The sequence below is a fragment of the Lepidochelys olivacea genome, assembly GCF_965140295.1.
Source record: "Lepidochelys olivacea isolate rLepOli2 genome assembly, chromosome: 11".
NCBI classification, from domain to species: Eukaryota; Metazoa; Chordata; order Testudines; family Cheloniidae; genus Lepidochelys; species Lepidochelys olivacea.
Window position 1 is genome coordinate 34,791,910 of NC_140421.1, and position 25,746 is coordinate 34,817,655.

Consider the following 25,746-nt stretch of genomic DNA (forward strand, 5'->3'; position numbering starts at 1 on the left):
CATCTTAGATACCTAAATGCCTTTGAAAATCTTGCCCTTAGATATTAGTCTTGCCTATTAGGCAGTGGTGTAAATGCAGAGCTACACAGTCTCAACAGGAACTCCATGACACATTGTGCATGTAGGGAGCTCAATGCCACTGGCACTCCATCAGTAGGCATCAGGCACATGGACATTGCTGCACCCCTTAAGCGAATGTGCTGGGAGAACCCTTCCAGCTAGTCAGCTTTCCTGGCATGTAGAGAGCATTCCTTGTACTCACAAGGAAGCAAGGACTGCAGCTCTGGCCAGGCACTGCATGAGGACCAGAGGGAGGGAGGCTTACTTAGGATTGTCTCTAAAAGGTTCTTGAGATTGATTAACTGGGCTAAAGTCACAACTAATTTCTATTTCCTGTTGCCTCTTTGACTGCTGTTGAATGTACCAAGAATATTCAGGTCAAACATGCCTGCTGAATATATGACGTATGCCCTATTTCACTGATGTCACAGCTGATGCAATGGACTTCTCACAATGAAGTGGTTACTTTTAATACATATTAAAAGGAAGGAAAATAATTTTCTTTGAAGCTAAAACCAACCGTTACCTCTACTGTAGACTGATCTGAAGTGTCTGGTCATGTTTTCACTTGGACTGAGTGGTTTTGTGAAGAAATGATGTGTGACCTATAAATTGTGTTAATACTTACTGATCAACTGAAAATTTGATTGGAATACAGATAAAGTGGAAAGCCTTCAAATAACATTGAATGGCATGCAGTCAGGGCAAAAGTGCAGTAGAATTTGAAGAAAACTTTTCCTCATGGATAGTTATGCCATCTATTGTGCAATATATTAAAATGGCATGATAGCTCTTTAAAATCCTCCTGGTTTTACCTAGGACACAGTATATAAACGGGTGTGTGTGTGTGTGTGTGTGTCCTAAGTGTCTGCAGATTTCACTTGTCCTTCTCAGTGTTTACTACAGAAAATACCTTGAAAGCTGCAAACAGGAGGGTTATCAAACTGAAAAATCTTACTTAACTAGTAAATTTTAAGGGCCACTGCTGTATGAAATGTCAGGCTAGGTTAGAATTAAGAAGACCATTTTAGGTCTGTGCAGAATGGGTAGAGATTCTGTATGAGACAGGACTATCTCTAATAGCAGAGAGCTCCAAAGGCACTAAGAGATACATTACAGACACAAAAGAGGGCTGTGCTGCTTTCAAAGATGATGTGACTATGGCAGCCAGGGGATATGGATTCACAAACCATCCTCACATTAGACTCTACTAGTGGCCCTCCTATGGAGCCTCTGAGAGAATTTAAACTGCCAGCCTCTGATGGAACTGTCTACTCCTCCAGAGAATGGCGGTGTAACAGCATCTCTGCTCACTGGGGCAGAATCTACTTGGGTGCAGCAACTCCCATTGGCACAGATCAATGCAACTTGTACCTTTGAACCAGCAGAGGCTGAATCTGATCTCTTTTGGTAGACTATAAACATTAAAGCTTGAAATCTAATGTATCATTATGTTTTGTGAGACTTCAAATTTTTCTTGGTGTTGTATTCCACTCATGTTCCATATGACTGTAACCCTGTATACAGGAGAATAACCTCATTGAGTCACCAGAGATATGACTGCTAGTCTTTTAATGCAAGAGTTTGATTGTTCCTCCAAACAAATACAATAATTTATTATATCCTACAAAATTCAAAAGTATTCTGGTGGTATATTTTCAAAGTGGTGCATGCCAGCTGTAGCTCTGTGTCTCCTATTATGGTCAGACCCCATATAAATTTTTGAAAATACTTCTCTAAAAATCAGCACAACTCAGCAGGCCTAGAATATAGAAAGGAGGCCAAGAAAAATGTTATTTTTTAATGGTTGGAACTCTGGATAATTGAAGTGGATAGGGTACAAAACAAGAATGAATCAGGGCTTCTTCCCTAAGCTAAAATTGAACTCAGCTTGATTTTTGTGTATTCTCACACCACTGCACTTGCTGTTTTAGCTGGGACTGGAATTATGAGTCACTGAATGCTAAAAGAAAGGCTGTTCTAGCAGTTTTCCTGTCCATCTGATGGCAGCAAGCACAGAAAAACTCACAAGAAAGCAAAGTCTTCTGATATTTACAGATTGAAGCAGCTCTGGTAAGCTTTAAATAAACACCCAAACTTTTGCATGCTGATCCATAGTGACCTTTCGGGCCTCTAGAGTTTCATCTATCACTGGTTTCTTAACTCTCAGGGCCCTATCCTTCAATCCAGCCAGTAACCAGTATAACTCCTGACGTTCTTGTGGCCATTAACTAGCACTGTCCAGCTAAAAGTAGGCTGATTTCCTAAGTGTGCAATGAAAATTCACTGGAGTTCCCATTAGCTGCTTCTTAGGGCTTAAAAATGGAAACTTATTCCATTTATCTGTATTCTACTCTGTTCATCAGTCTGGCAAGAGAGCAACACATCCTATAGTGACAAGCTGGGTATAGATCATATTGAATAATGGATGAAGACCTTTCCAGCCTCTGTAGTCTCTGTATTTGGACTCTTCAGTATCTTCCTGTGTTCAATAAATTATTAAGTTCAGATAACTCCACAACAACAGATAACTCCACAACAGCACAATCTTATATTGCAGAACAGAACAGACAATGAGAGTCTGTTCTTGCACTATACTTTCCTAAATACAGAAAGTGTGAATTGTGTGTATATAGTCTCTCTCTCTCCCCTGCCACTTTACTGTACTGTATATTTTATGCATACACACCCAGACTCATCCACACTATCACCATGCAGATCAGTTTGCTAGGGACAAATTGTGACCACCTCCTGTGCTCAGGCACAGGAGTGGAGGGACAAAAGAAACCGTCACAGTAACAGTTCCTGTACTCCCTGATTGTAGGGAACACAGGGAATGCTTGTTCCTGATGTCCTACTCCTTCCCCCAGATCATGGGCCAATCTCCACTCTGCACAGAAAGAGCATGTACACCAAAGGGACCAATCATATTTATCCTGTTCTGGTGAGATTGTGTCCACTCCAGGCAAAATCTCTCCACTCCCCTTCCTGAGATTGTGCTCCACCCCTCCACATACAAAAGGCTATGGTATAAAAGGCATTAATGTTTATGATACAGTTTTATAGACTTTCAGTCTACTGTACACATTGCTGTTAGGGTATGGTTAATCCTACACCAGCCAGATTTGGTTTGTGTACATATTTCAGCAGGTTAAAACAAATGTCATTAAAAATGGGCCAAATTTTCTGAGTGCTCAACTTGGCTTCAGTTACACATCACATCCCCACTGCTGGCAGAAGTTATCATAGGCATACACAGATGCTAACAAACAGAAGGTGCCAGCATATATTTGTATGTATGCAGATGGAAACACGGAGAAAATGCTTGCTTTGGTCCAAATTGTAAAAATGAAGTCCAAGGGCCTTCATATCTGATTTTGACAGCTGTTTTTGTATGTGTGTGAGAAAAAGTGGCCCACAGAGAAAGGTAATATGAAAAGATAAGGAACTGGAACATAAATTAGTGGGCATCATTATGCTACCAATAGCAGTAGCATAATCACATATCATTTACCGCTACATTGTACTTTGCACTGGCCAGAAGTTCAGAAAGTTGGTTGAGGAAAAGGAATACAGAATGAGTAGCTACACAAAATTAGCCACATATTGATTGAGCATGCACTGTCAGGAATCACTAATGTAGAGTCACCGTGGACACTGGGTGGCAATAAAGTAAATGCCCAAACACTATAAATAACAGACTACATCCCATCATCAGTGAATAGTAAACGTTTTTAACTATTTACGCCACTTTGGAGTATAATAGGGCATTTTAGGAGAAGCTTAGCAACATCAACAAAACTACGCCTTTTACGCCTGGCATGGATAATAATTGAACTAGAAAGCACAAACCCCAATAATTTAAAATGTTTTGGAAACATCCAAATCATTCATGATGAGCAAGGTTTCAGAATAAACAATGTGAAAAATGAATTTAATAGAATTAAAACATAGACTAGGAATTCAGAGAACGAAAAGTATTGGATTGTAAACCAGATCCTACCTGGGTAACCTTCTCTGTTACATTGTGCGTTCGATCTTTCACCTTGGGTGCAATAATTGTTTTCTCTGAAGAAGGAGGTGATGAAGACTTTTTGTCATTTTTGATATCTGAAAAGTTCAGAGTGAGCTGAGGAATTTTGTTGATGGTACTATATTTGTTGAGGTTCGAATCCGATGTGGATCCCAATAGACTTGACTTGATATGATTGAAAGGCCCTAAAAATTGGAAAGCATACTTAATATTTGACAAATGGAGAGAACTAAAGACTTTATCCATGATGTTTAACTGATGAACCACAGAAATATGTACCTAAAATAGTTAATCTAAATTTTGTTTATAATAAAAAAGTCTGTATAAAAAGAGGACTTTTACTGGCCAATAAGGCACAAATTTGCTTTTGGATGGGCATACACAATTCTCTTTGTCCACAGTCTACGGTACTGTACATGAAGTCAATGGATAAACTATGTCAATGGTTGCTGTGTATATATATCCCTAAAAATTCTGAACCAGTCACAATATAGGTTGGAAATATAATGTCCTTACTTTACATATAAAAGTGAAAGAAGGTCACAGGAACTGATTTTGTACAGGAATGGCAGTTCTGCCTGGGTGCTCAAGAGCTGTAGTCTTCAGCATTGTGACTCACTGAACAGCCAAGTCACAAGATTATTTTTTATTACTGGTTAAACACATCTGTGTTGCTTATGTCTGTAAAATTATAAATTATAAAAGCTGAGCATATTTTGGTAAATTGAGTAATATTATTTGAATATTTGCCCTTTCTCCAAATCCTGCTGATTAAATCATTTCAGGTATTTTAGACAACAGTCAATTGAGTGCAGATATGGTTTAAAATTATTTGACATCCATCTTTAAAATAATTACAGTGGAGATGGAGAAGCAGTAGTAATTTTACATGCAAAAAATTGAAGGGATATTACTAAAAACAAGTATTTATCTACCTCATTAAGGTATTTTATAACCTGTGTCTCTCTTCATTCCCTTGGTTTAATTAATTAGCTATGACATCTAGGTCCCTTAGCATGATGCATCTATTGTGATATCCTGGTACTTAATGCCTGCTGTGTCTTTATTTGCATATAGATTCTAAATCTCATTTTTTTTTCATCCATGTGACCAGGATTATAATAGAGAGAAAATGGTACCAAACAGTTTTCAATCAGTAATCTCATTCTCATATTGTTTATTGAAGTCTACTCCACAGAGGACCAATTTACTATTACTGCATTCTCAACAGACTGCACTTTACTTATGTAATTTGTCATATGGTCATTTAGCCAATGTTATAATCTGATCCGCTTTGGTAGTGCTCCAGTCTCAGGTGGCACTGGTCCAGTGTATAGAGAGTCTAAATAAAATTAGATTCATAACTGGTTCTAAGGAATATTTTTAAATATATACAGTGAGTTAAATTCATCCATTATACAACTTTACTAGAGCAAATAGAAATATACCTGGGATGGATTTGGTCCAATAAACCATATGTAAAACTACTAAAAGAATTTTAGAACTGTTCTTTGAATTGAAGTATTCATTAATATATGGTCTTCATTTTGGTTTTTTAGGCACCCAACAATGGACCAAAACCTGAGATTTTTATTGCATTTTTACTCAGACATTATTTAGACAAAGCTCCTATTGACTTCAACTGAATAAGGGGCTTAGGATTTGACTCGTGAATATTATGGAATGTTCCTGAAAAACCTCTTATACCAGTGCACTAATTTTCAAGAAGTATTGTTACAATTGTCATTCTCAACAAATTATTGGGAGAAATAGGACTTCCTATCATATTCCATATACATTTCAGAGCCTTGTGTTCTTCTAATAAGATTCATGATAGTTGTTCAAAAACAACTGCAACTCAGATGCTTCATGAAATGGATGTCGGTTAAAGGTAGCTCTTTCCAATACTGCACAGAGGCATTTGAATCTATACAGCTGATCATTACTCTACACTCTGCACTGGTCTGAGAGCCAGAAAATGTGCTTGGTACAAAGTAATCTTTTTAAAGAGGGGAGTGGGACTGGAGAACCGTAAGGAAGTTTAGAGATAAAATTAATTACCCCTCTCTGAGAAATGGCTTTATTTGTTTGACTAGCTCTTTGACTAGTGATTCACTAGAGATTTAATAAAAACAAGGAGGCGTCCTTGTGGCACCTTAGAGACTAACAAATTTATTTGGGCATAAGCTTTCGTGGGCTAGAACCCACTTCATCGGATAACTGGAGGGAAAATACAGGAGCAGGTATAAATACATGAAAGGATGGGGGGTTGCTTTACCAAGTGTGAGGTCAGTCTAACGAGTTAAATCAATTAACAGCCGGATACCAAGGGAGGAAAAATAACTTTTGAAGTGGTAAGAGAGTGGCCCATTACAGACAGTTGACAAGAAGGTGTGAGTAACAGTAGGGAGAAATTAGTATTGGGGAAATTAAGTTTAGGTTTTATAATGACCCAACCACTCCCAGTCTCTATTCAGGCCTAATCTGATAGTATCCAGTTTGCAAATTAATTCCCTTTCTATAACATTAGTATTATAGCACACTGGTTTTTTATCCTTTGGCTTAAAAAAAGTTATTTCCAGGTTTAAAATATCTTATTGACAATGAGTTAATAACGTTATTTCATTAAAGGACATTACTGGGTTAATCCCAAATGTCTGGTTTGCAGTGACTGAAAATTACTCCCAACTGTGAGCTGCTCTGGATTCATTTCCTAGTAGACAGATGTCTGTACCAGGGAGAGGAAAAAACAAAAGAAAAAAAACCAAAACAAAATACCACCACCACTGACGCTAATTGGCCCCTTCTTGACAGTTTCAGCAGAGAGACCAGGGATTGAATAAACATGGGAAATGAAATATCCCTCCCTTTGCCCCAAACGAAATCCCTCTAGATCAGATGTGAGGCACGTTGGCGGGGCAGTGTTGCACTGTCACGGCTTGTGCTGTACCTGTTCTGTAGATTAATTGAGGACTTCACTCTCCTGTGATGTCAATCCATCATCTTTCACTAGCAGTAAATTCACTTACAAAACTTGATTTACAGAAAAAAGACATTGCACTATATTTAAAATTCTGCTGACATACACAAGAAGCAAATGTAGTGACTTCATAGTCCACTGGTGATGAATTGCTTACAGAATTTAGCTCATGCACTGCATGCAGTTTAGTAAGGAGACATTTTACCAGGTACACACACTTTGGAGCATGCATGAAATCATGAACCAAACAGTCCCCAAATTTAGCTACAATTATTGCAGTTTTCTGTTTTCTGTTGCAGAATTCAGTTTTCTGATGCATTGTGCAAGAAGTGTTTTCCAGAAGCAGAAGAAGGAGCTATGGAATTAAATCCAAATGGTATATACAAGGCACAGCTCAGCCACCTTTTCCTGTCATTGTTCTGGTGAATAGAAATGATTTCTGAATACTAGTGTACATGATTAAGAGTTATTTCAATGTGAAATTGGCAATGAAGTTCATGCATGCCCATTTGAATACTACAGTAAGCTTGAAACCATACCCCCTGCCATCCAGGAGCGTGAAACTAGTTTTAAGGAGACAAAAGAGGAATAAATGAAGAGACTGCCACATGGGTCCTGATTATTATTTAATGTTCTTTACTTGTAAGATGGTAACTGAAATAGAACTAAATGCCTCCTAACTATTGATTGTTCATTAAGGATCCAATTCTACAGTCATTTCATAGACAAAATTCCCAGTGGCTTCAATAACAGTTTTGCCTGTATAAGAACTGCAGCGCTGAATTAGGTAATCTCTCTTTCTCTCTTTTTGTTAACAAACATTTAAGAAGAACGAGCATAATTAATATTTAACCATTCCTTCACTTCTTCCAAGGAGTGATAGCTAATGTAGTGGCTATAGCTGAGGGACTAATTATGTCTCCAACAAACTAAAACAAAGATAATTTCAGTAATGCACCTGGCCCTATAGAGGTCAGCATGAGAATGTTGCATTTGTACATTTCATACAGCAGGCAAGTTAACATGCCAAGGAGTGTGGCAGCTGAAGAACTGGGTGGTACCTTTTATACTCATACATTACCTTTGACATTGCGACCATTGTCTGGTTTTCAGCATAATAAGAATAAAGGAGAGAAGAGAAAAGAAGAAAACTAAAATCTACATCAGAGAATGCACAATACATTGGTTAAAATATATATTTGACTGGAATTACTATATTTTTCTATCAATTTGACTTCCAATTAAGATGAAATCATTTTGATAATTAAGTGATTATGTTCAACAACTTTTAAAACTCACGTGGTAGATCCTCTGCTGTTGTAAACTATCATAACTCCATAATGGACCTATGACAATTTACAGCAGTGAAAAATCTCCACCATATGCCTTTCCTGAGTAGCAGAATTTCAATACATTTCCTCCACAATATGCTGATTTTGAGATTGATCCTCCAATTGATCCTTTTTGAAGAAAAAAGCTATCCTTCCAAGAAGTGGCAAAATGGTAAATTTTAATTAAATAAACACCATGAGGTCAGATTTGCAAAGGTTTGTAAAGGTTGTTTTAGACACCTACAGATGCAGATAGGCACAGAGGGTGGGATTCACAAGGGGGAAATAGGCATCCAACTGCCTCTTTTGGCTCCTAAATCCAACATTTAGGTACCACCAGCATTCATGAAATCCCAGTGGCTGCCTAACCCTGCAGGTGCCTAAAATCTCTAGACACCCACCATTAAAGTTCCTGAGGCACCTACATTTTGGCAGATGGACAGGCTAACAGATATTTCAGTCCTGACGGCACTAAATGTCTAGGCACCTCATTCATGCCTAAGCCACAGCAGGATTCACAAATGGCCTCTTGGGCCCGATACAGTAGGTATGCTCCAGGCATGCCTAAATCCGCACAAAACAGCCAGAGGTGGTGGCTGTGCTTGTGCTTCTTTTCTTCCCTGCCCCCCCTCCACCCTGCGCCCCCTCCATCCCACCCCTTTATAACTTCTAGCCCACTGGTTAGGACATTCATGTGGGATGTGAGAGATTCAGGTTCCAATGCCTCCTGCTCCAATGAATGTTTAATTATTTATACACATTGGAACAGCTTCAACTTCTTGAACTTCTTCAACAGCAACAACAGCTTCTTCAGGAGAGAGAGACCTACCCCATAGCCCAGTGGTTAGGGAATGCTCCTGAATGGTGGGAAACCCAAATCCAAGTCCCTGCTCCAAATCAGACACAAGGGGAATTGAACCTGAGTTTTCCATGTCCTAAGTGACTGCTCTAACCACTGGACTTTGTGCAAGAGGGCAACAGCTCCTCCTCCTCTTTTCTTGAGAAAGGGCTGACCTAGCTTAGATGCCTAACTCCAAGAGAGGGTCCAAGACTGAATCCCAAATGGTGACATGGGCCTCCCTCTGGCCTGCACTTAAGTAACTTTGAGTGGTGGGGGTTAGACCACATCTTTCTTCTCAGCATTTCCTTTTGGCTAGTTTGGGCAGTTCCCTGATCAGCATTTTGGGCTTTTGTGAATCCTATTCTTAGGCACCTAATTCTCCCCTTGATTGTACAGGAGCTTGGCACCTTCCTCAGGGGTGCAGTGTATTGTAGCACCTAAGTACCCCTTGTGAATCCCAACTTAACTCCCATTGCTTTCAGTGGGAGTTTATCAGCTAGGTGGTTCTGAAAATCCCACTAGGAGCCTAGGCACCTAACTCAGCCTTGTGCATTACACTGTTGTTCCTGTGATTTTCTAGGTACCTAAAAGCTAGGCACTGTGATGCTCAGCATCACAATGCCTAAATCCCTTCATAGATCTGGTGCCCATGTACATCTTTAGGTGTCTAGGTGCCCATGTACAATCTTTAGGTGCCTACAAATATTTTTTAAAATGTGGCCCATAGGACCTAATCCAAGTCCATTAAAGGGAATGGAAATATTTCTACTGACTTCCTTGGGCTTTGGATCAGGTCAATGGGGCTGGGAAACTGCCATGCCAGGCACCTGGAAAGGAGCTGGCTCTGCACAACCTGCTTTTGTCCCCTGGTTATAGATGGCATACCTGGCTCCTAGTGGGCTGTTAGGAACCGGGATGACTTAGAGAGCACAAAGGCAGTATACATCTTTCCTTAGCCATGCCAAACAGGGATGTGGCATACCTAAGGACTAGGCCCATTTTATTTCTAGCTACCAGCTGCCTGGAATCTTTCTGTCTCGTGCCTCCTCAAAAGTGATACAGATTCTGCAGGCTAAATTAGGATCTCAGCGACACCTATTCAAAACCCCTTCAGCCTTTGGTGCATTGCACAGGTGTTACGGAGGGCATGATCTGAAGCCACTCAGGTTGCCTAGGTGTAGCTGAAGCCTAAATCGCCTCCAGAAGTTGTAATACTGGTGCTGGTGTTTGAAGTGTAAAAAACCCACCGTGCGCCTGGAGCACAGGGCAGGTAGATAATGTAGGCTCTCCCTGGCTTTTTATTTTTATACTTTCAAACAGAGTAAATCTGGTATGGAAACCAATGAAACACACACAACTGAATTTGGAAAGCCACACTGCCATTTTTACTGAGTCACCTTTTAGCACAGAGCTGCATTTTAAAACAAGCTGACAATTACAGCTTCAATATTTCTGATAGGTAGCTGGACCACATGAAATCATTGATACTCTCAATGACCCTTGCCTTCTGTGGTAAGAAAATCTGAACCCAGCTGAATTAGTGCAGTTACCAGCAAACTAAATTACCTTATTCTACTTCCGTTTGAATCCTCTTAAACAGGCTCCATTCATATTTTTTCAGACTGAGGAAAATGTAAAAATATTTTAAATCTGAAGGCTACATTTCAATTTCAGTCAGGACTTCTGTGTAAAATTCCTAATTATTAAGGATCTAGAAACACATAGAATAGTGAAAAGAAATGTATTAGCCTATGCTTTGTGCCTTCCTTGGGCCAGACATTTTGCTTGATTAGGACCACAGAATTTGTCCTTGTATGATTGCAGATGACCTTTATTTAGGATTTATATGCTCCAGCTCCAGTACATGCAGTAAGGGCTAAAACAGCTGGATTGGGTGCCATGAAAAAAATATGTTGGGTCCAATCCTGCTTGCCTTATTTGTGTGAATAAGGTGAGTAGGATTTTGACTCACTGGCTAAAAATTTAAAAAATCCTTACAGCATAAGTTGCTACTTTCTAATAAGTTTCCCAATAGATGGCACCAGAGATGGTTGCTGTATTGTTGTATTGCTAATACAAATTTGTAACTCATCCTGCTGTAGGAAGTGTTCTACAGCACATATTTAACATCCACATGTACTGTATAAAGTTATAGGACCTGATTCTCTGTGTGTAATCCTCTGGTGAGTGTGTGTTACAGGTCCCCCTCTGTGCCAATTCACAAAGGATATGAGTAGTCCCAGCCCCTACCTACAGAGACTGTCTAGCTCAAGCTATAGCAGATAATGCATTTATCTCTGGAGGTCCTGGTGTGTTGGCCAAGAGGGCAGCTGTTGCACTTGTGCCTTATATCATCATTTACATCTATGCCAAGTGCAATCAGAATGATGGTAACAATAATACAATAACTCTTCTATAGCACTTTTTCATCAGTAGATCTTATAGTCCTTCATAAAAGAGGTCAGTTTTATATCCATTTTGCACTTGGCCTGGATATAAATGTGCAAGACAATGGAGAATCAGGCTCATGGTTTGTAACTGTGATCAGGTACAACATCCATAGCACGTATATATACTTTATAATGTCTCACATAGGTTATTCAGATTTCTTTTGCTTTGTAATTTAAATGCTTTTAAAGTAGTTATTCTGTGAAATCTAGCTCTTCCACAGAATGTGAAGGACTATTTTATATCAATATTTTTGCAAGAACCTTTTATCATTCACAACCAAAGAAAATGTTTAATCAAACTTGATTTAACATATTTACACCATATTAATAATACCATCTGAGCATTATTTTAATCAGATAAAGCTCTCAAAATAGAAAGTGACAACCAAAATGTTTTTTTGGGGTCCAAACCAAAACCTGTTTAACTTCTGGGGAATTTAAGATCCAGATTGACATTTCCATAATGGGCCAAACCAAAATTAAAATTCTTAATTTTGGAGTTGTTTGGCTCCAGATTCTGAACTGATCTTTGTGCCTTGGTTTGCATTGTAACCTGAAACCCAGCAAGATGTTTTGGTTGGAGTGAGTTACATTGAATTTTTCAGGTGCTTTCAAACACAAAGCTCAGTGTAAGCCCATGAGAACAAAAATGGAAAAGGAAGGACAACTTGAACATTTCAGCAAACTGAAATCAATGCATTTAATAAATTATTTTTTAAAATTTTGTAGGAAATAATGAATTTCTAATATTTCTTTACTTCTTTTCTCCACTGAAGTAGATGGAATTGATCTGGATTTACACTGGTCAGAATAAGACCAGAATTTGCTCCTTAACCCTATACTTATTTGCCAGTTATTGGCTTAGAACTTCAGACTTAAATGTTCTCCTACATAAAACTCCCAATGGGCATTCTCTGTTTGGAAAGACTGTTGATTTAACCTCAGGTTCTTAGAGTGCGATCCACAACGGTATTTAGGCACCGAAGTCCCATTTTTAGGTACCACTGCTATCTATAAAATCCCCAATTGGCTGCCACCCAACCTGTAGGCACCTATGTTTTTGCCACTGCACTGCAGCCTCACTCTAGGGGGCTTATCTTCCCTCAGGGGCCTATCTCCAGTCTCAGTTCCTGAGTGATTCACAAACCAGGGAAGATAGGAGTTATCATCACCTAATCACACGCAGGAGCCTGATCCCACAGGCATACGCAGAAGCTGCCTATTGAATTAGGTCTCTCAGGCAAGTTCATAGCAAACAGCAGCAGGAAGACATCCTTTGTAATCTTAAACCTGGTGGATAAAGTACTCACCTACTGTGGGAAACCTGCCCCACCCCCGTTCAAGTTTCCTCTCCTCGTAATGATGACAAGGGATTTGAATAGAGACTTGCTACTGCCCCAGAGAGTGTCCTTATCACTAGGCTATAGAGTCATTCTAACTCTTTCACTGACCCAATTAATATTTATTTATTCAATTAAAGTGGAACAACTTCAATAGCAGAGACTGAGGGAGCCCTACATCAAATATCTCATAGCCCAGTGGTTAGGACACTTATCTGAGAGGTGGTAGATTCCTATTCAATTTCTCTCTGCCCCGCTGTAAGAGGGGGGACTTGAACTAGAGGTATAGTGAGTGAGTATCCTATTCACTAGGCTGAAAGTTATAAGAGAGGACTGCCTCCTCCTGCTTTATTTTGGGCCCCGCATGCAACTTAGGCAGCCAAATGCCTATATTTCCTCATGGATTGTAATCAGAGCTAGGAGTGTCCTGGAAGTTCAGACTGAGGCACCAAACTCTGAGAGAGAGGGGTGGGGCTTAGCATACATCCCTCTGGTTTGCATCTCCCATTGGCTAGCTTAGGTGACTCCCTGCCTAGGCTTCATGTTGGCTGGATTGTAGTGCACTGTACCTATTTCTCCCAATTTTTTGTATATGAGCATAGGTACCTATGATAAATGAAGGGGGAGGTAGCTTCCTTTTATGGACACCCAGCCAGCCAGTTAGCTATACAACCCTTTTGGTAGTTGTTCTCTATTTGCTTTACCTGTAAAGGGTTAAAAAAGCCCATAGATAAAAAGAAGGGAGTGGGCACCTGACCAAAAGAACCTTTTAAAATTGGGAAAAAAACTTTCCCTTTGTCTGTTTTGTTTTTCTCTGGAGAGAGGAGACGTCGAGCAGGAACTGGGCTGAACTATAATATAGGAAGCTTTAAGCCAGGTATGAAAAACCATCAGATCATACATAGAGATTGCTTATCTGAAACTCCAGACAGGTAAGTAAGTCAGGGAAGGTCTAGGAAGACGTGATTAGGGTTATTTCTTTTATTTCTTATTGGTTTGTGGACTCCTCTGTGTTAACCCCAAATGCTTTTGTTTTGCTTGTAACCTTTAAACTGGACCTCAAGAAGGTTATTCTTGATGTTTTATTTTTGCAAGTGGGTTTTTTAAATCTAGCAAAAGCCAGATGAACTTCTGAAAAGTTCCAGATGAATTTTCTTTCTTTTTGTTTTTAATAATTTTTTTTAAGAACAGGATTGGATTTTTGGTGTGCTAAGAGGGGTTTGTGCATATGTTGTTTAAGTAGCTGGTGGCAACAGCTGATTTCCTTTGTTTTTCTTTCTCAGCTCTTCCCCGGAGCGAGGTGTGTGTGTGTGTGTGAAAGGGCTTGAGGGTACCCCACAGGAAGGACTTCTGGGTTCTCAAAAGGGATTTTTTTGCATTTGGGTGGTGGCAGCATCAACCTATCCAGTGTCAGAGAGAAGCTGTAACCCTGGGAGTTTAATACAAGCCTGGAGTGGCCAGTATTCATTTTTAAAATCCTTGTGGTCCCCAACCTTCTTCACTCGAAGTGCCAGAGTGGGGAATCAGCTTTGACATAACCCAGGCTTTGTGGCTGACAGCATTGTTTCTATGCTTTTCTAGGTGTCTAAAAGTTAGGTGTTGCAATGTGCAGTGTCACGAAGCCTTAGAGCCTTTGTGGATCTGGGCCTTGTGTTCTAATTCCATAGCTGATGTTTATATATATATATAGCTGTGGATTCATGGCAAGTGCTGTTTGACTTTATTTAATGCACGAGGAGTAATTAGAAGGAATAATGTCAACATTTTGTTAATATTGTTAACCCCAGTGAATGGTTCAGAGGTCTGATTTCTCAGGAGGTTCACAGAAGCAGAGTTTCCTTCCTGGAGAACTGCTAGGATTCACAGAAGAGGAAGAAAAAGAGCCAGAGAAGCTTGAGGTTGCAGAGGTTTGGGATTATGGAGAAGGAGACTAGTTGGAAGTCTTTGAAATTGAAAATGCATTTTCATGATAAGTTTTATGCACTTGCATACAACATTGTCCAGGATATTCATAACTTCCTGGGCTAAGTGTGTAAAGGTTTCCACATAGATTAGTAGTTGGAATTGAAAACTACTTACACCAATGCATAAGAATGTCAGTGTCATTGAAAACTTTATGCATGGGTCTTAGTGTTTTCAATGCAAACATATTTTCTATTTTCCCTAGCTCCCAGGGCCCCCAAACTTCTGTTTCTCCAAGATCTTCTGGCTCCAGGTCTCCCAAGCTTCCTCTCTCCTGGAACTGGAAACCATAGAGCCCATTCCCCAGAAACTCATTGAGTGACGAGGAGTGACTAACTCGGGAGAACAGGAGGAAAGGCCTATGGGAAATTCTTCTGGTTGGAAGAGAACATGAATAGTATGAAAAGTTAAAGGTCCTGATTCATGTCTCATTTACTCCAGTTTTACACTGGTGTAGCTCCACAGATTTCAATGGAGTTATTGCTGACTTGTACCAGTGTCAGTAACCCCCCCCCCCCACCACCATTGGACTATTATGACAGTGAGAATACTATACATGTGTCAAGGATTGTAACAAAAATTGCATGATATAATACTGCATTATCTGAAAAATAGCATTTAATATAATTAAAGACCATATTGTAGTGCATGTGACTAAAAGGGGCAGAACTAGCAATTTTACCTTGGTCATTTCCTGGCTTGTAAACGTTTACAGCAATTTTACAACCACTAACTCTGATTTTGCCATAATCCCATTAAGAACTAAGATGTAAGCTACCACTCCAGGAGAAAGGTATTAACTCAACATACATATGGGTGAGAAGACTGAACCCTTACTGTTTTCTTAGTATCATTTTTAATGAAATTTGTAAAATCTCTTATAAGTTTTAAGAAGTAGTGATAACTTAAAAACAGTGCAACAATCCCTCTTCAGATACATCACAGAATATTTATTAATTTTCAACCCTACCTTCACTTGCATGACGATCCCTAAAAACGTTTTTGGGGTGGACGTTAAATCCTTCTATATCATGTACTGAAGATGCTCTCCTTATACTACACATGCTTTCCTTTGATCTGGAATGAGTTAGTGGTGTACTTGTCTGCAGCGTGTCTGGGTAAAGTTGGTCCCATTGCCGTTTAGGTGACGAATGGTCAAGAGGTCCTGATATATTAACCAAAGGAGAACATCTGCTGGGCTGTATCAGTGCTTTTGTGTCATCCACTTCAGAAGGGCTACAGCTTTCTTTTGTGGGGGATTTAAAGCGCTTCATAGCCACTGAGTCATCACTGTGCTTAGATGAATCTACTACAACTGCATCAGGGTCTTCCTGTGGTAAGGACTGCTTTCTGTATGTTAAGAGTCTCAGTCCAGGTAACTTGAATCCGAAAAGTTTGCCTAGATATAAATTAAATAAGAAAGATTAATAACTAAAATTAGTTACTTGTGATAAAAATTTTTGGTCTTTCAAAATGCCAGAAAGTGTATAGAAGCACCAGTCATAAGTAATCTGTTAACACAGATCTAATAGGGTGTGCTCTTTAGCAACAGAATGCACAACTAAGAAATATTATATACAAGTGATATTGCTTTAGTTATCTTTAGACAGGTTTATGCCTCAGTTGAAGACAAGCTTTTGAGCTCAGTTCAAGGGTGATATATGATAGCCTGTGTTTTACAAAGGGTCAGACTAGATTTACCTAATGGTTCCTTTTGGCTTTAAAAATCTATGAAACCATGAAAGTCATGATATAACATGTAGTTGCCACATTACTAGGCAACCATGTCCTTAAATACATATTTGTGTTTTTTATTGTCAGCTAAATTTCATACACTTAAAAATGTATCTTTGCTATTTCACTGAAATCCATTTATTTACTCTATAACTTAAATTGGAAACTTACACATCCTAATTCTCCAGACAGGAAAACTAAAGTTAAGTTTCAGTTTTACCATGATCCCAGTCCGACACATATTTCATGTTTGTACATTTAAATTGTTTATTTTTTCTCTAGACATTTACAAATAGAAAGGAAAAGAGCCAAATTTTACCCTCAGTTACACCCATTCAGCATAAATACCTTCAGTTCATTTGCCTGGGTGTACATAACTAAGCATAACATATTGCATCTCAAGGGGGGTTGTATGATGATGAATGGATAATGATGCACCATAATAAGAAATACAAGTAGCAGAGGAAGTACACAAAATGGAGTAATTAAAGAAAAGGTGGGCAAGGAGTGGGGATGGGGAATTGCAAAAAAACCCAAACAAACAACAGAAATTCTTCAAGTAAATGTAACCAAACTAACAAATGGAAGCTCTGATGCCTTTGACATCCAACGAATACAGTAACAGAAATTACCATAAAAGCTAGTTGAATAATGTAAAAACCATCATCAAATAATTAAAGTGATGAAAAATGCCACATTTCATTGAATAAGCATCGTGATTAATATTAATCTATATTTCTCTCTTAGGATTTTATAGTGCTACCCATCACCCTAGTATTTGAGCACCTCCTCAATTAAATCAATAGCAATAGTGAAATTCCTAGTGGATGTCATGGCATCTCTGACACTTCTGCCTTTTGGGGGTAAAAAATCCATTGCGGTAGGGATTGCTTTTTGGTTGTTTTCAGTCCATTCTGATTAGCAGTGTTTGTTTGTTGCTAGTTAATTTTTATTAATCTATAGCACTGAGATTAATCTGCTCATGCTTTGACTCATCAAAAGACAGAATTCTGAAATGTTTTGAAATAGTATGTCTTTCGCGGAAGCATATGCACAATAGCAAATGATAGCACAGCTTAGCCTATTTAATTTTGAAAACTAAAGTACTATATAGTCAATATTTAATTTCTGATTTTTAATACTAAATAAATGTATGAGAGATTTACCTGAAAACCTCCATTCCTATACAGTGTACTGTACACACAAAAATCTCCATTACGCAAATCAAGAGAGAAACGTGATGTGGACAGTTGATGGAGATGCCAATTTTCAATCTGTGCAATCAGGATTCAATAACAGTACATCTTGGGAGCTATTTTGAAACCTTTCTTATATATTTTCCCTAACAAATTATGAATACTTGAGTAAATTGCCCACAGTTAAATATTAGTGGAGTACATAAAAATCATTTTATATGGTTTTTAATGCACATGAAATTGAGTTACAAAGCAGTTTATAGATCACTTTTGCAGGCTTATTACATTGAAGGTCAAACAATTACTATAATACTTTTTTCATCAATTACATTGTACTCCTTTAAAATACCATTCATAAGATTTTCTTGCCTCAGATATTGTTAAAGGCTTTTTGCTGGCGTGCTCTATTTTAGTCATATTCATGGTGGTGCAGATGGTCTTTTCTGCTTCACCAAGTTAATATGACCATGTTAGACTGCATTACTGATTTAGCTGTCTAACTGTAGTTCAGCTGGAAAGAATACACAGTGAGAATTTTGCCCATTGCTAAGACTTTCAGGCATGAAATAGAAAACCCATATGAATATCTCTTCGTTATTCTTTTTTTAAACTGAAATAAATTCTATAACAATGTCCCCATTTTCTGCTTTTTAACTAGAATATCCTTTAAAATGGGAGGATTGTGGCTCATGTTCACAGTATGGACAATGAGCCTTATAATGTGCTGAATGTTCATTATAAAAAAAAAGTCAGATCCCTTCTGCAATACTGTAGCTGAAGCTAGCAGAAAGACCATCCACAATTTGTCTGAGTTGCACAGCACAGTCTCACTTAGTTCAATAATATAACGTAGCCTGATGCAAACATTCATGGCCCCAGGCCAAAAGTCCCAATATAGACAAAAGTGTTAATGGGAGTTTTCTCTACAAAAAGACTACAGGATCAGTTTTTGTAAAGCAGGAAGCCCCTGTTTTAGACACTGTCATAAATATAAAGGGAAGGGTAAACCCCTTTAAAATCCCTCCTGGCCAGAGGAAAAATCCCCTTACCTGTAAAGGGTTAAGAAGCTAAAGATAACCTTGCTGGCACCTGACCAAAATGACCAATGAGGAGACAAGATACTTTCAAAAGCTGGGAGGAGGGAGAAAAACAAAGGGTCTGTGTCTGTCTGTATGCTGCTTTTGACGGGGACAGAACAGGAATGGAGTCTTAGAACTTTTAGTAAGTAATCTAGCTAGGTATGTGTTAGATTATGATTTCTTTAAATGGCTGGGAAAGGAGATGGCTGTGCTGAATAGAATGACTATTCCTGTCTGTGTGTCTTTTTTGTAACTTAAGGTTTTGCCTAGAGGGATTCTCTATGTTTTGAATTACCCTGTAAGGTATCTACCATCCTGATTTTACAGAGGTGATTCCTTTACTTCTATTAAAAGTCTTCTTGTAAGAAAACTGAATGCTTTTTCATTGTTCTAAGATCCAAGGGTTTGGGTCTGTGGTCACCTATGCAAATTGGTGAGGATTTTTACCAAACCTTCCCCAGGAAGTGGGGTGCAAGGGTTGGGAGGATTTTGGGGGGGAAAGACGTGTCCACACTACGTTTTCCCAGTAAACCCAGATCAAGTTTGGTGGTGGCAGTGGAAATCGAAGAGTAAAATAATTTTGTACCTTGGGGAACTTTTAACCTAAGCTGGTAAAAATAAGCTTAGGAGGTTTTCATGCAGGTCCCCACATCTGTACCCTAGAGTTCAGAGTGGGGAAGGAACCTTGGCAGATATGTATGTTGACTGAGGTAAGTTTGCTTAGGCTATGTCTACACTGGCACTTTTGTCTACCTTAACTCTCTCTCTCTGTTTAGTATTTCTCAGTACATAGTGAAAAAAACACCCCCCCCCCACGACCGTCAAAACTTTCACCGACAAAAGTGCCTGTGTGGACGTAAAAGACCTCATAGTGATCTTTTCCCTTCAGACCTCATTCCCCAGGGGCTCCTACAACAGGACTTCAGTGGGAACATTGGAACTGAATCATGGTAGGTAATGCAGCCTGTCCCCTCCTCTCCTATTAAGGCTTTCTATCACAGCACAATTTTCTCTGCTCCTGCATACCCTTCCTTTCTGGGTGATCTCCCATTGGTGCCTGGGAAATTTCATCAAAGGCTGCTCCGGGCTTCAGCCTCAGAGATCTGCATGCAGCTCTCTAATGCTTGATGGTAGAAATTTCTCATGCTTCCAAGCTTCCTCATACCAGACCTTAATTGTCCACAGAGTGCTTGGAATGGGCTGGATAATTATTGGTGAGGAACCTCTTCTTCATTAGAGGAAAAGATGGACTCTAGGCCAACATGTAGGGAAGCCTTCTATCTTCCTTAGTCCTGTGTTGAAGCATCATGAAAAAAGCTCCCACAACTCGTGGAGAACCCTAATTTAATTTGGAATTTTCAAACGTGTCTAAGAAGCAGAGTTATAGCAGACAGAGTGCGGTACAACACTGTATTCAGATCCGGAAAAGGCTGAACCTTCAGCTATCTGACCTGACAGTGGTTAAAATTGCATTCCAGTTGTGATTCTGTGCAAAGGGTTAAATAGGCTTAGAGAGATATAGACTTCCTGGGCCATTGATAGGAAACTATAGAAAGCCAACAGTCTGAGGCCTTAGGAGTGGTGCTGACTGGAAAGATGTAGGGGCAGCTGGAAAAGCTGTTTTCATGTCACTAAGTAATAGTGTTAGTGCCAGGTTTTAAAATTAATTCTCCTACATCATTTTATGACTTTCCAGATGCTTCTCATGGATAGTCTCAAAGGTGTAAGTTACTGTTTTTAAGACGGACATTCCAGCAAAAAATTATCTGAATAGGGTTTCCATGGTAACCCCATGCACCTAAATGACAAGAAATTCCTAAGCCTGTACTATGTTACAGTTCTGTATCAATGGAAGGTAATGGCGTTTGGCCTGGGTACTGCCCCAGGGGTCTTTACAATAGTGATGGCACCAGTTCTATATCTCCTAAATACTCCAGCTGCAGAAATGCGTATTTGCTTACACAACATCTTCACTGCAGCAGAGTCAGAGATGTGCCTAAGGCTAACTATCTCAATTTCAGGTTTCAGAGAAGCAGCCGTGTTAGTCTGTATTTGCAAAAAGAAAAGGAGTACTTGTGGTACCTTAGAGACTAACCAATTTATTTGAGCATAAGCTTTTGTGAGCTACAGCTCACTTCATTGGATGCATTCAGTGGAAAATACAGTGGGGAGGTGAAGTGAGCTGTAGCTCACGAAAGCTTAAATCTCCCAACTGTATTTTCCACTGAATGCATCCGATGAAGTGAGCTGTAGCTCACAAAAGCTTATGCTCAAATAAATTGGTTAGTCTCTAAGGTGCCACAAGTACTCATTTTCTTTTTATCTCAATTTCAGTACACTTGCTGAAGGCACTGGGATTTCTGGTAGATGCAGAAAGCTCTACGTTAACTCACTCTCTCTGTTTAGTATTGTTACGAATTACACCTGGTAGGACACGCACACAAGTGCTACGAATTACACCTGATAGGACACGCACACAAGTGCTACGAATTACACCTGATAGGACACGCACACAAATGCTGCAAATTATACCTGATAGGACACGCACACCAGTGCTGCGAATTATACCTGATAGGTCACGCACAGTTCGAATCTAGGCTGAGGCACAGAAACAAAGTCCACAACTGCAGAGTTCCCAAAAGACACTAAGTTTATTACGCTCGAGCATGGTGCCCCCCTGCTAGCCAGGAGGGGACCCTGAATGCAAATTATACAAAGGTTATATACCTTTTAGCAAAGCATGTTGCCCTCGTGCATCGGAAACCTTAGCCAATAAACAAACCCTTGTCTTATCTACCACCTATCCCTGCTTGGTGCATTCCTCGTGCTATACCAGTATGTTAATTACACAGCATGGTCCTAAAGCTATGCATCAGTAACTTTTATTATCAGGATGGGAGGCCTCACATCAAGGCCAAGAGACAGGGAGTTAGAAACTGACAAAAACCAGATACTGGGAGTCAAGGCAGGCTGGAGGCAAGGAGGAGGATTTTCACAGGGATTTGATATCTAAGGATTACTCCTCCTGGTGTATGATGTGCTGGCATTTAAACAATGGTGGGCCCCAAACCAAAATGGAGTCACATGTGCTAACTTTTCCTTAACAGTATTTCTCAGCACATAGTGGCTTCCTGATCTCTTACCCTAACAGTCTATTCTCCAAAAGGGCATCCACAACCAATATGTGTTGGGAGGCAGCATCAGCTCCCATCACAGGTATTTAGCCAGGTTACATGATGTGTCTGGCAGCTATGCCCCCTTTGTTTCCTTTTAGTCACTCTCTAATACACAGACCTGTAAACGTGATTTCTGAGGCTTTAATAAAAGTGCCTATCTGGGAAGGAAGTGTGAACCTCTCTCAGGCTACTTGCCTGGACTTCACCTGGTGTTTCTTCCTCCGAAGCCTTCTTTCCTAGATTACTCACTCCAGTAATATTAGACAGATCCCTCAAGGAGCCAAAATGCCTCCTTTGCACAACAAAGATCAAACATGAGAGCTTCTCCCAGTCTGGAGAGCCCTAAAACCATACTGCAGCTGCCCATGGGGTGCCCATGTCCAGGTGTTGTCAGGTGACAATAGTGTGGCATCATCTGTGACCAAACTTGTGCTAAGTAGATCAGAGTGAATGACTGATCTGGCTGTATAAGTTTGGATGTTATGTCAGAGCAAAGAAAACAGCTTGCCTGGCTTCTAGCTAATCACAATAACTGCCCCCTTATAAGTAGACAGGATCTGTAGAAAAAGGATGTGATAGTTACTGCATTGTCCACAGCTGGATCTGTTCACCAGCTCTTACAATCACACTTCAGAATTTGTCCTGCTTTCCAGTACTTCAGGAAGTGCTGATGAAAGTAATAGTCAGGCTAGACAGTTCCCTGACAAGCATCCCTGACTGACTATCCAGACCATGAATTTACTCAATAATGCAGGTCTTCTCAGACTTTCCCTGAAGCTGAGCCAAGTGATCTATTTGTGAGAGCAGCAGAGGGACTGCTCTTTAGTGATGGACTGATAATTGCATGCAGGGAATCATTCCAAAATGCAGGTTATTGGAAATGCAGAGGCAGGCTATTGTTGAACGCCTGCTTTCAGGCTGGAAGAAAACAGTTAACCACTCATACAACAAAGTGCACAGGGGTTTTGTCATCAGACTCAGAATCAAAAGGAACCAATTTCTTTTCAGGAATAAAATCCCAAACACTGACCCCATGGCCAAAGTAATAGCAGGTGTTTAAATGCACTGCATGCCTCTGGCTTCCCTGGGATTATCAGACCTGAGAATAAGGCATGATAGTTATGATCACCTCTATGTTTTTCCCACCTCTTATTTCTTCACACACTCAAACATAGAGGCATGTAACACGTGAGTCATTTTCTTGGTCCCCTAATTATCTCCTCTGCTTGCTTTGTTTTTCTCTCCTTCCTTACAGGAAGAAGAAAGCATCTTCAGGTACCAGATTGGAAGCTGGAGCAAGATAAAGGACCCCCTAACTTGGACCTGACAGTTTGGTTACTTTACTTCCCATTTTCTGATAAATTTTAAGTTGAACTTTTATTCCACTTTAAATTCTTCTGCAGCTCCCATGTTTCTGGGACAATGACTGCCTTGTTTATTCCTCCATGCATGTGGGAATATTATTTTATCTCTCCGGCTGTCTTAACACATTGACAAACTACAGAGGGCACTTTATGTGTATGACATTAATAAGCACTTATATGTTTATGTGTTTATAAACATATATATTTATTTTATCTCTCTACCTGTCTATCCAGATTTTATTATATTGTTCCCTGTTGCTTATATTAAATTTACTAGGCATCTTAGGGTTTTGTTTTGTTTTTTGTCATTTCTGGTTCAAAATCAGTGAAAAGGAAGGTAAGCCGTATTTATAGGAGACTCCAGTTACACTAGGTGTCAACTTTAGCTCCATCCATCTCATGTCATTTAAAGTGCTAGGTGGAAAAGAATGTGTTTTTGTTTCCCTCAAACAGAAAATATCATTTCTTACTGTAATCTTCTTTCTTTGCCACATATTATGTTAAAAAATGAACACAATTATTTGTAAATAATTATTTAATGAAAAAATGTCAGTCATAATAAATATTATATGCAATGAATTATTCGGCTAGTACTATCCTTTAGTGACTTCTACCACAAAGTAAAGAAGTCTTGAAATCTGAGAAGGAATCTATCCTATTTATCACTGGAAACTTGCAAGAACTTGCCAGCCTTTACCATTAACTAGATCACCAGACTTTATCGAGTAGATAGCATTTGTTCTGTCTGCAAGACCAGGAAGTGAAAACCCTAGGAGGAGGGTCTCTTTATGAAGTCATGTTCCAAACACTAATTCATACAGCTTGAAATATTTCCATCATATGGTTTATTTCACCTCTAGATATATAGAATTCTATGCTCTGTGTATTCAGGATTTACAGTCAGAATAAGCTGACAACCTTCACTACATTTGGGTTTTATCTTCATACAGGCTGATCTCAGATTTAATAGTTCAAGTGTTATAGCTACAGTTTTGCTGAAAAGAGTAGTCAGAGAGCTGTGGCAAGAGCTGAACTTTAACTTACTCTCTGGCTGGGTAATGTAAAACTCAGCAAGACCTTGAAATAATATACACAGAACACAAGAAGTAACAGGATAACAACAGATAGATTTACCTGAAGAAGAGCCACTTGAAAGGTTGTTGCCATCTGAAACACAATTAAACTAGATTTACAGACAGCATTAAATTTTTAAAAACATGTTAAGAAAATAAACATTTAACAGAACTTTAAAAATGTGAGTACTGAGATTGTTTACGGGGGGAAATAAGGGAGAATATGACTTTTCTACACATTGCCTAAGCAAATTATAATAGTAGATTGTATATGGGACTTGCAGGAGAACTGTTCGAAAACACATTACTTTTTCTACTTGCAAAATTTAAGAACTGTTCAGTTTGTTGCATGAAATAGGGTCAATTTCCCATATAAGAAGTTGTTAAGTAGTGGAATGGCTCTGGTATAAAATTGGAGTAAATGATATTACAGTCAAGCTCACATTCAGTCAAACTGAGCTATTTATATTTGTTTACAGACCTCTGTCAAGCACTTTAAGAACTCTAGGTGAAAAAGTGCTAAGGAAGTGCTAATTATGATTGTTATCCCATTTTAAAAAGAGGAAAGCTTTGATGCTGAAAATCTGAGTGATTTATTTGGCATCTCCTTAGGGTAGGGGGTAAGGCTTTGCCCTTTGGGTTTGACATGTATTTACCATGTAACTTTGGAAAAGTCACATAACCCCTTTGAGCCTGAGTTATTCCATCTGTATACGGGAATAGCACATTTCCTTACCCACCCTTGTCAAGTGCTTGACATCTACAGATAGCGTGACCAAGAGGTGAGGAACTTCTAACATGTTTGTATACTACTCTCCTTAATAAAATAGGGAAACAATTATAGAATTATAGATTGGAAAAATAAGAGGCAGTGATTATAATAATTTTGTTTAATTAAGCAGTACATTTATTTATTTTAATTTATTTAAAATCATGCCTGTCCAGTAGTCTGGGACCATGTAAAAATAAATAATCATAGAATCATAGGACTGGAAGGGACCTCGAGAGGTATTCTCGTCTAGTCCCCAACACTCAAGTATTATCTAGAAGGGGGTGGCCAAACTTACTGACCCTCTGAGCTCCATACGATGATCTCCAAAAGTTCAAGAGCTGGGGCACACCTGCCA

At 39.2% G+C, this 25,746-nt stretch overlaps 1 protein-coding gene across 4 annotated transcripts in view; it reads right to left on the reverse strand.

The window, feature by feature from the left end:
- Positions 1-25,746, reverse strand: part of KCNH7 (potassium voltage-gated channel subfamily H member 7) — a 341,749-nt gene that overhangs the window by 94,077 nt on the left and 221,926 nt on the right. The window contains exons 4-8 of one of the 4 annotated variants that reach the window (XM_084642907.1): positions 24,681-24,713; positions 15,968-16,396; positions 8,155-8,175; positions 7,613-7,636; positions 4,064-4,278 (exon numbers count right to left, since the gene is read on the reverse strand). In XM_084642907.1, the coding sequence (XP_084499033.1) occupies positions 4,064-4,278; positions 7,613-7,636; positions 8,155-8,175; positions 15,968-16,396; positions 24,681-24,713 (722 nt within the window). The remainder of the gene's footprint in view (positions 1-4,063; positions 4,279-7,612; positions 7,637-8,154; positions 8,176-15,967; positions 16,397-24,680; positions 24,714-25,746) is intronic. The other 3 variants (XM_084642908.1, XM_084642910.1, XM_084642909.1) reach the window with 3 other exon arrangements.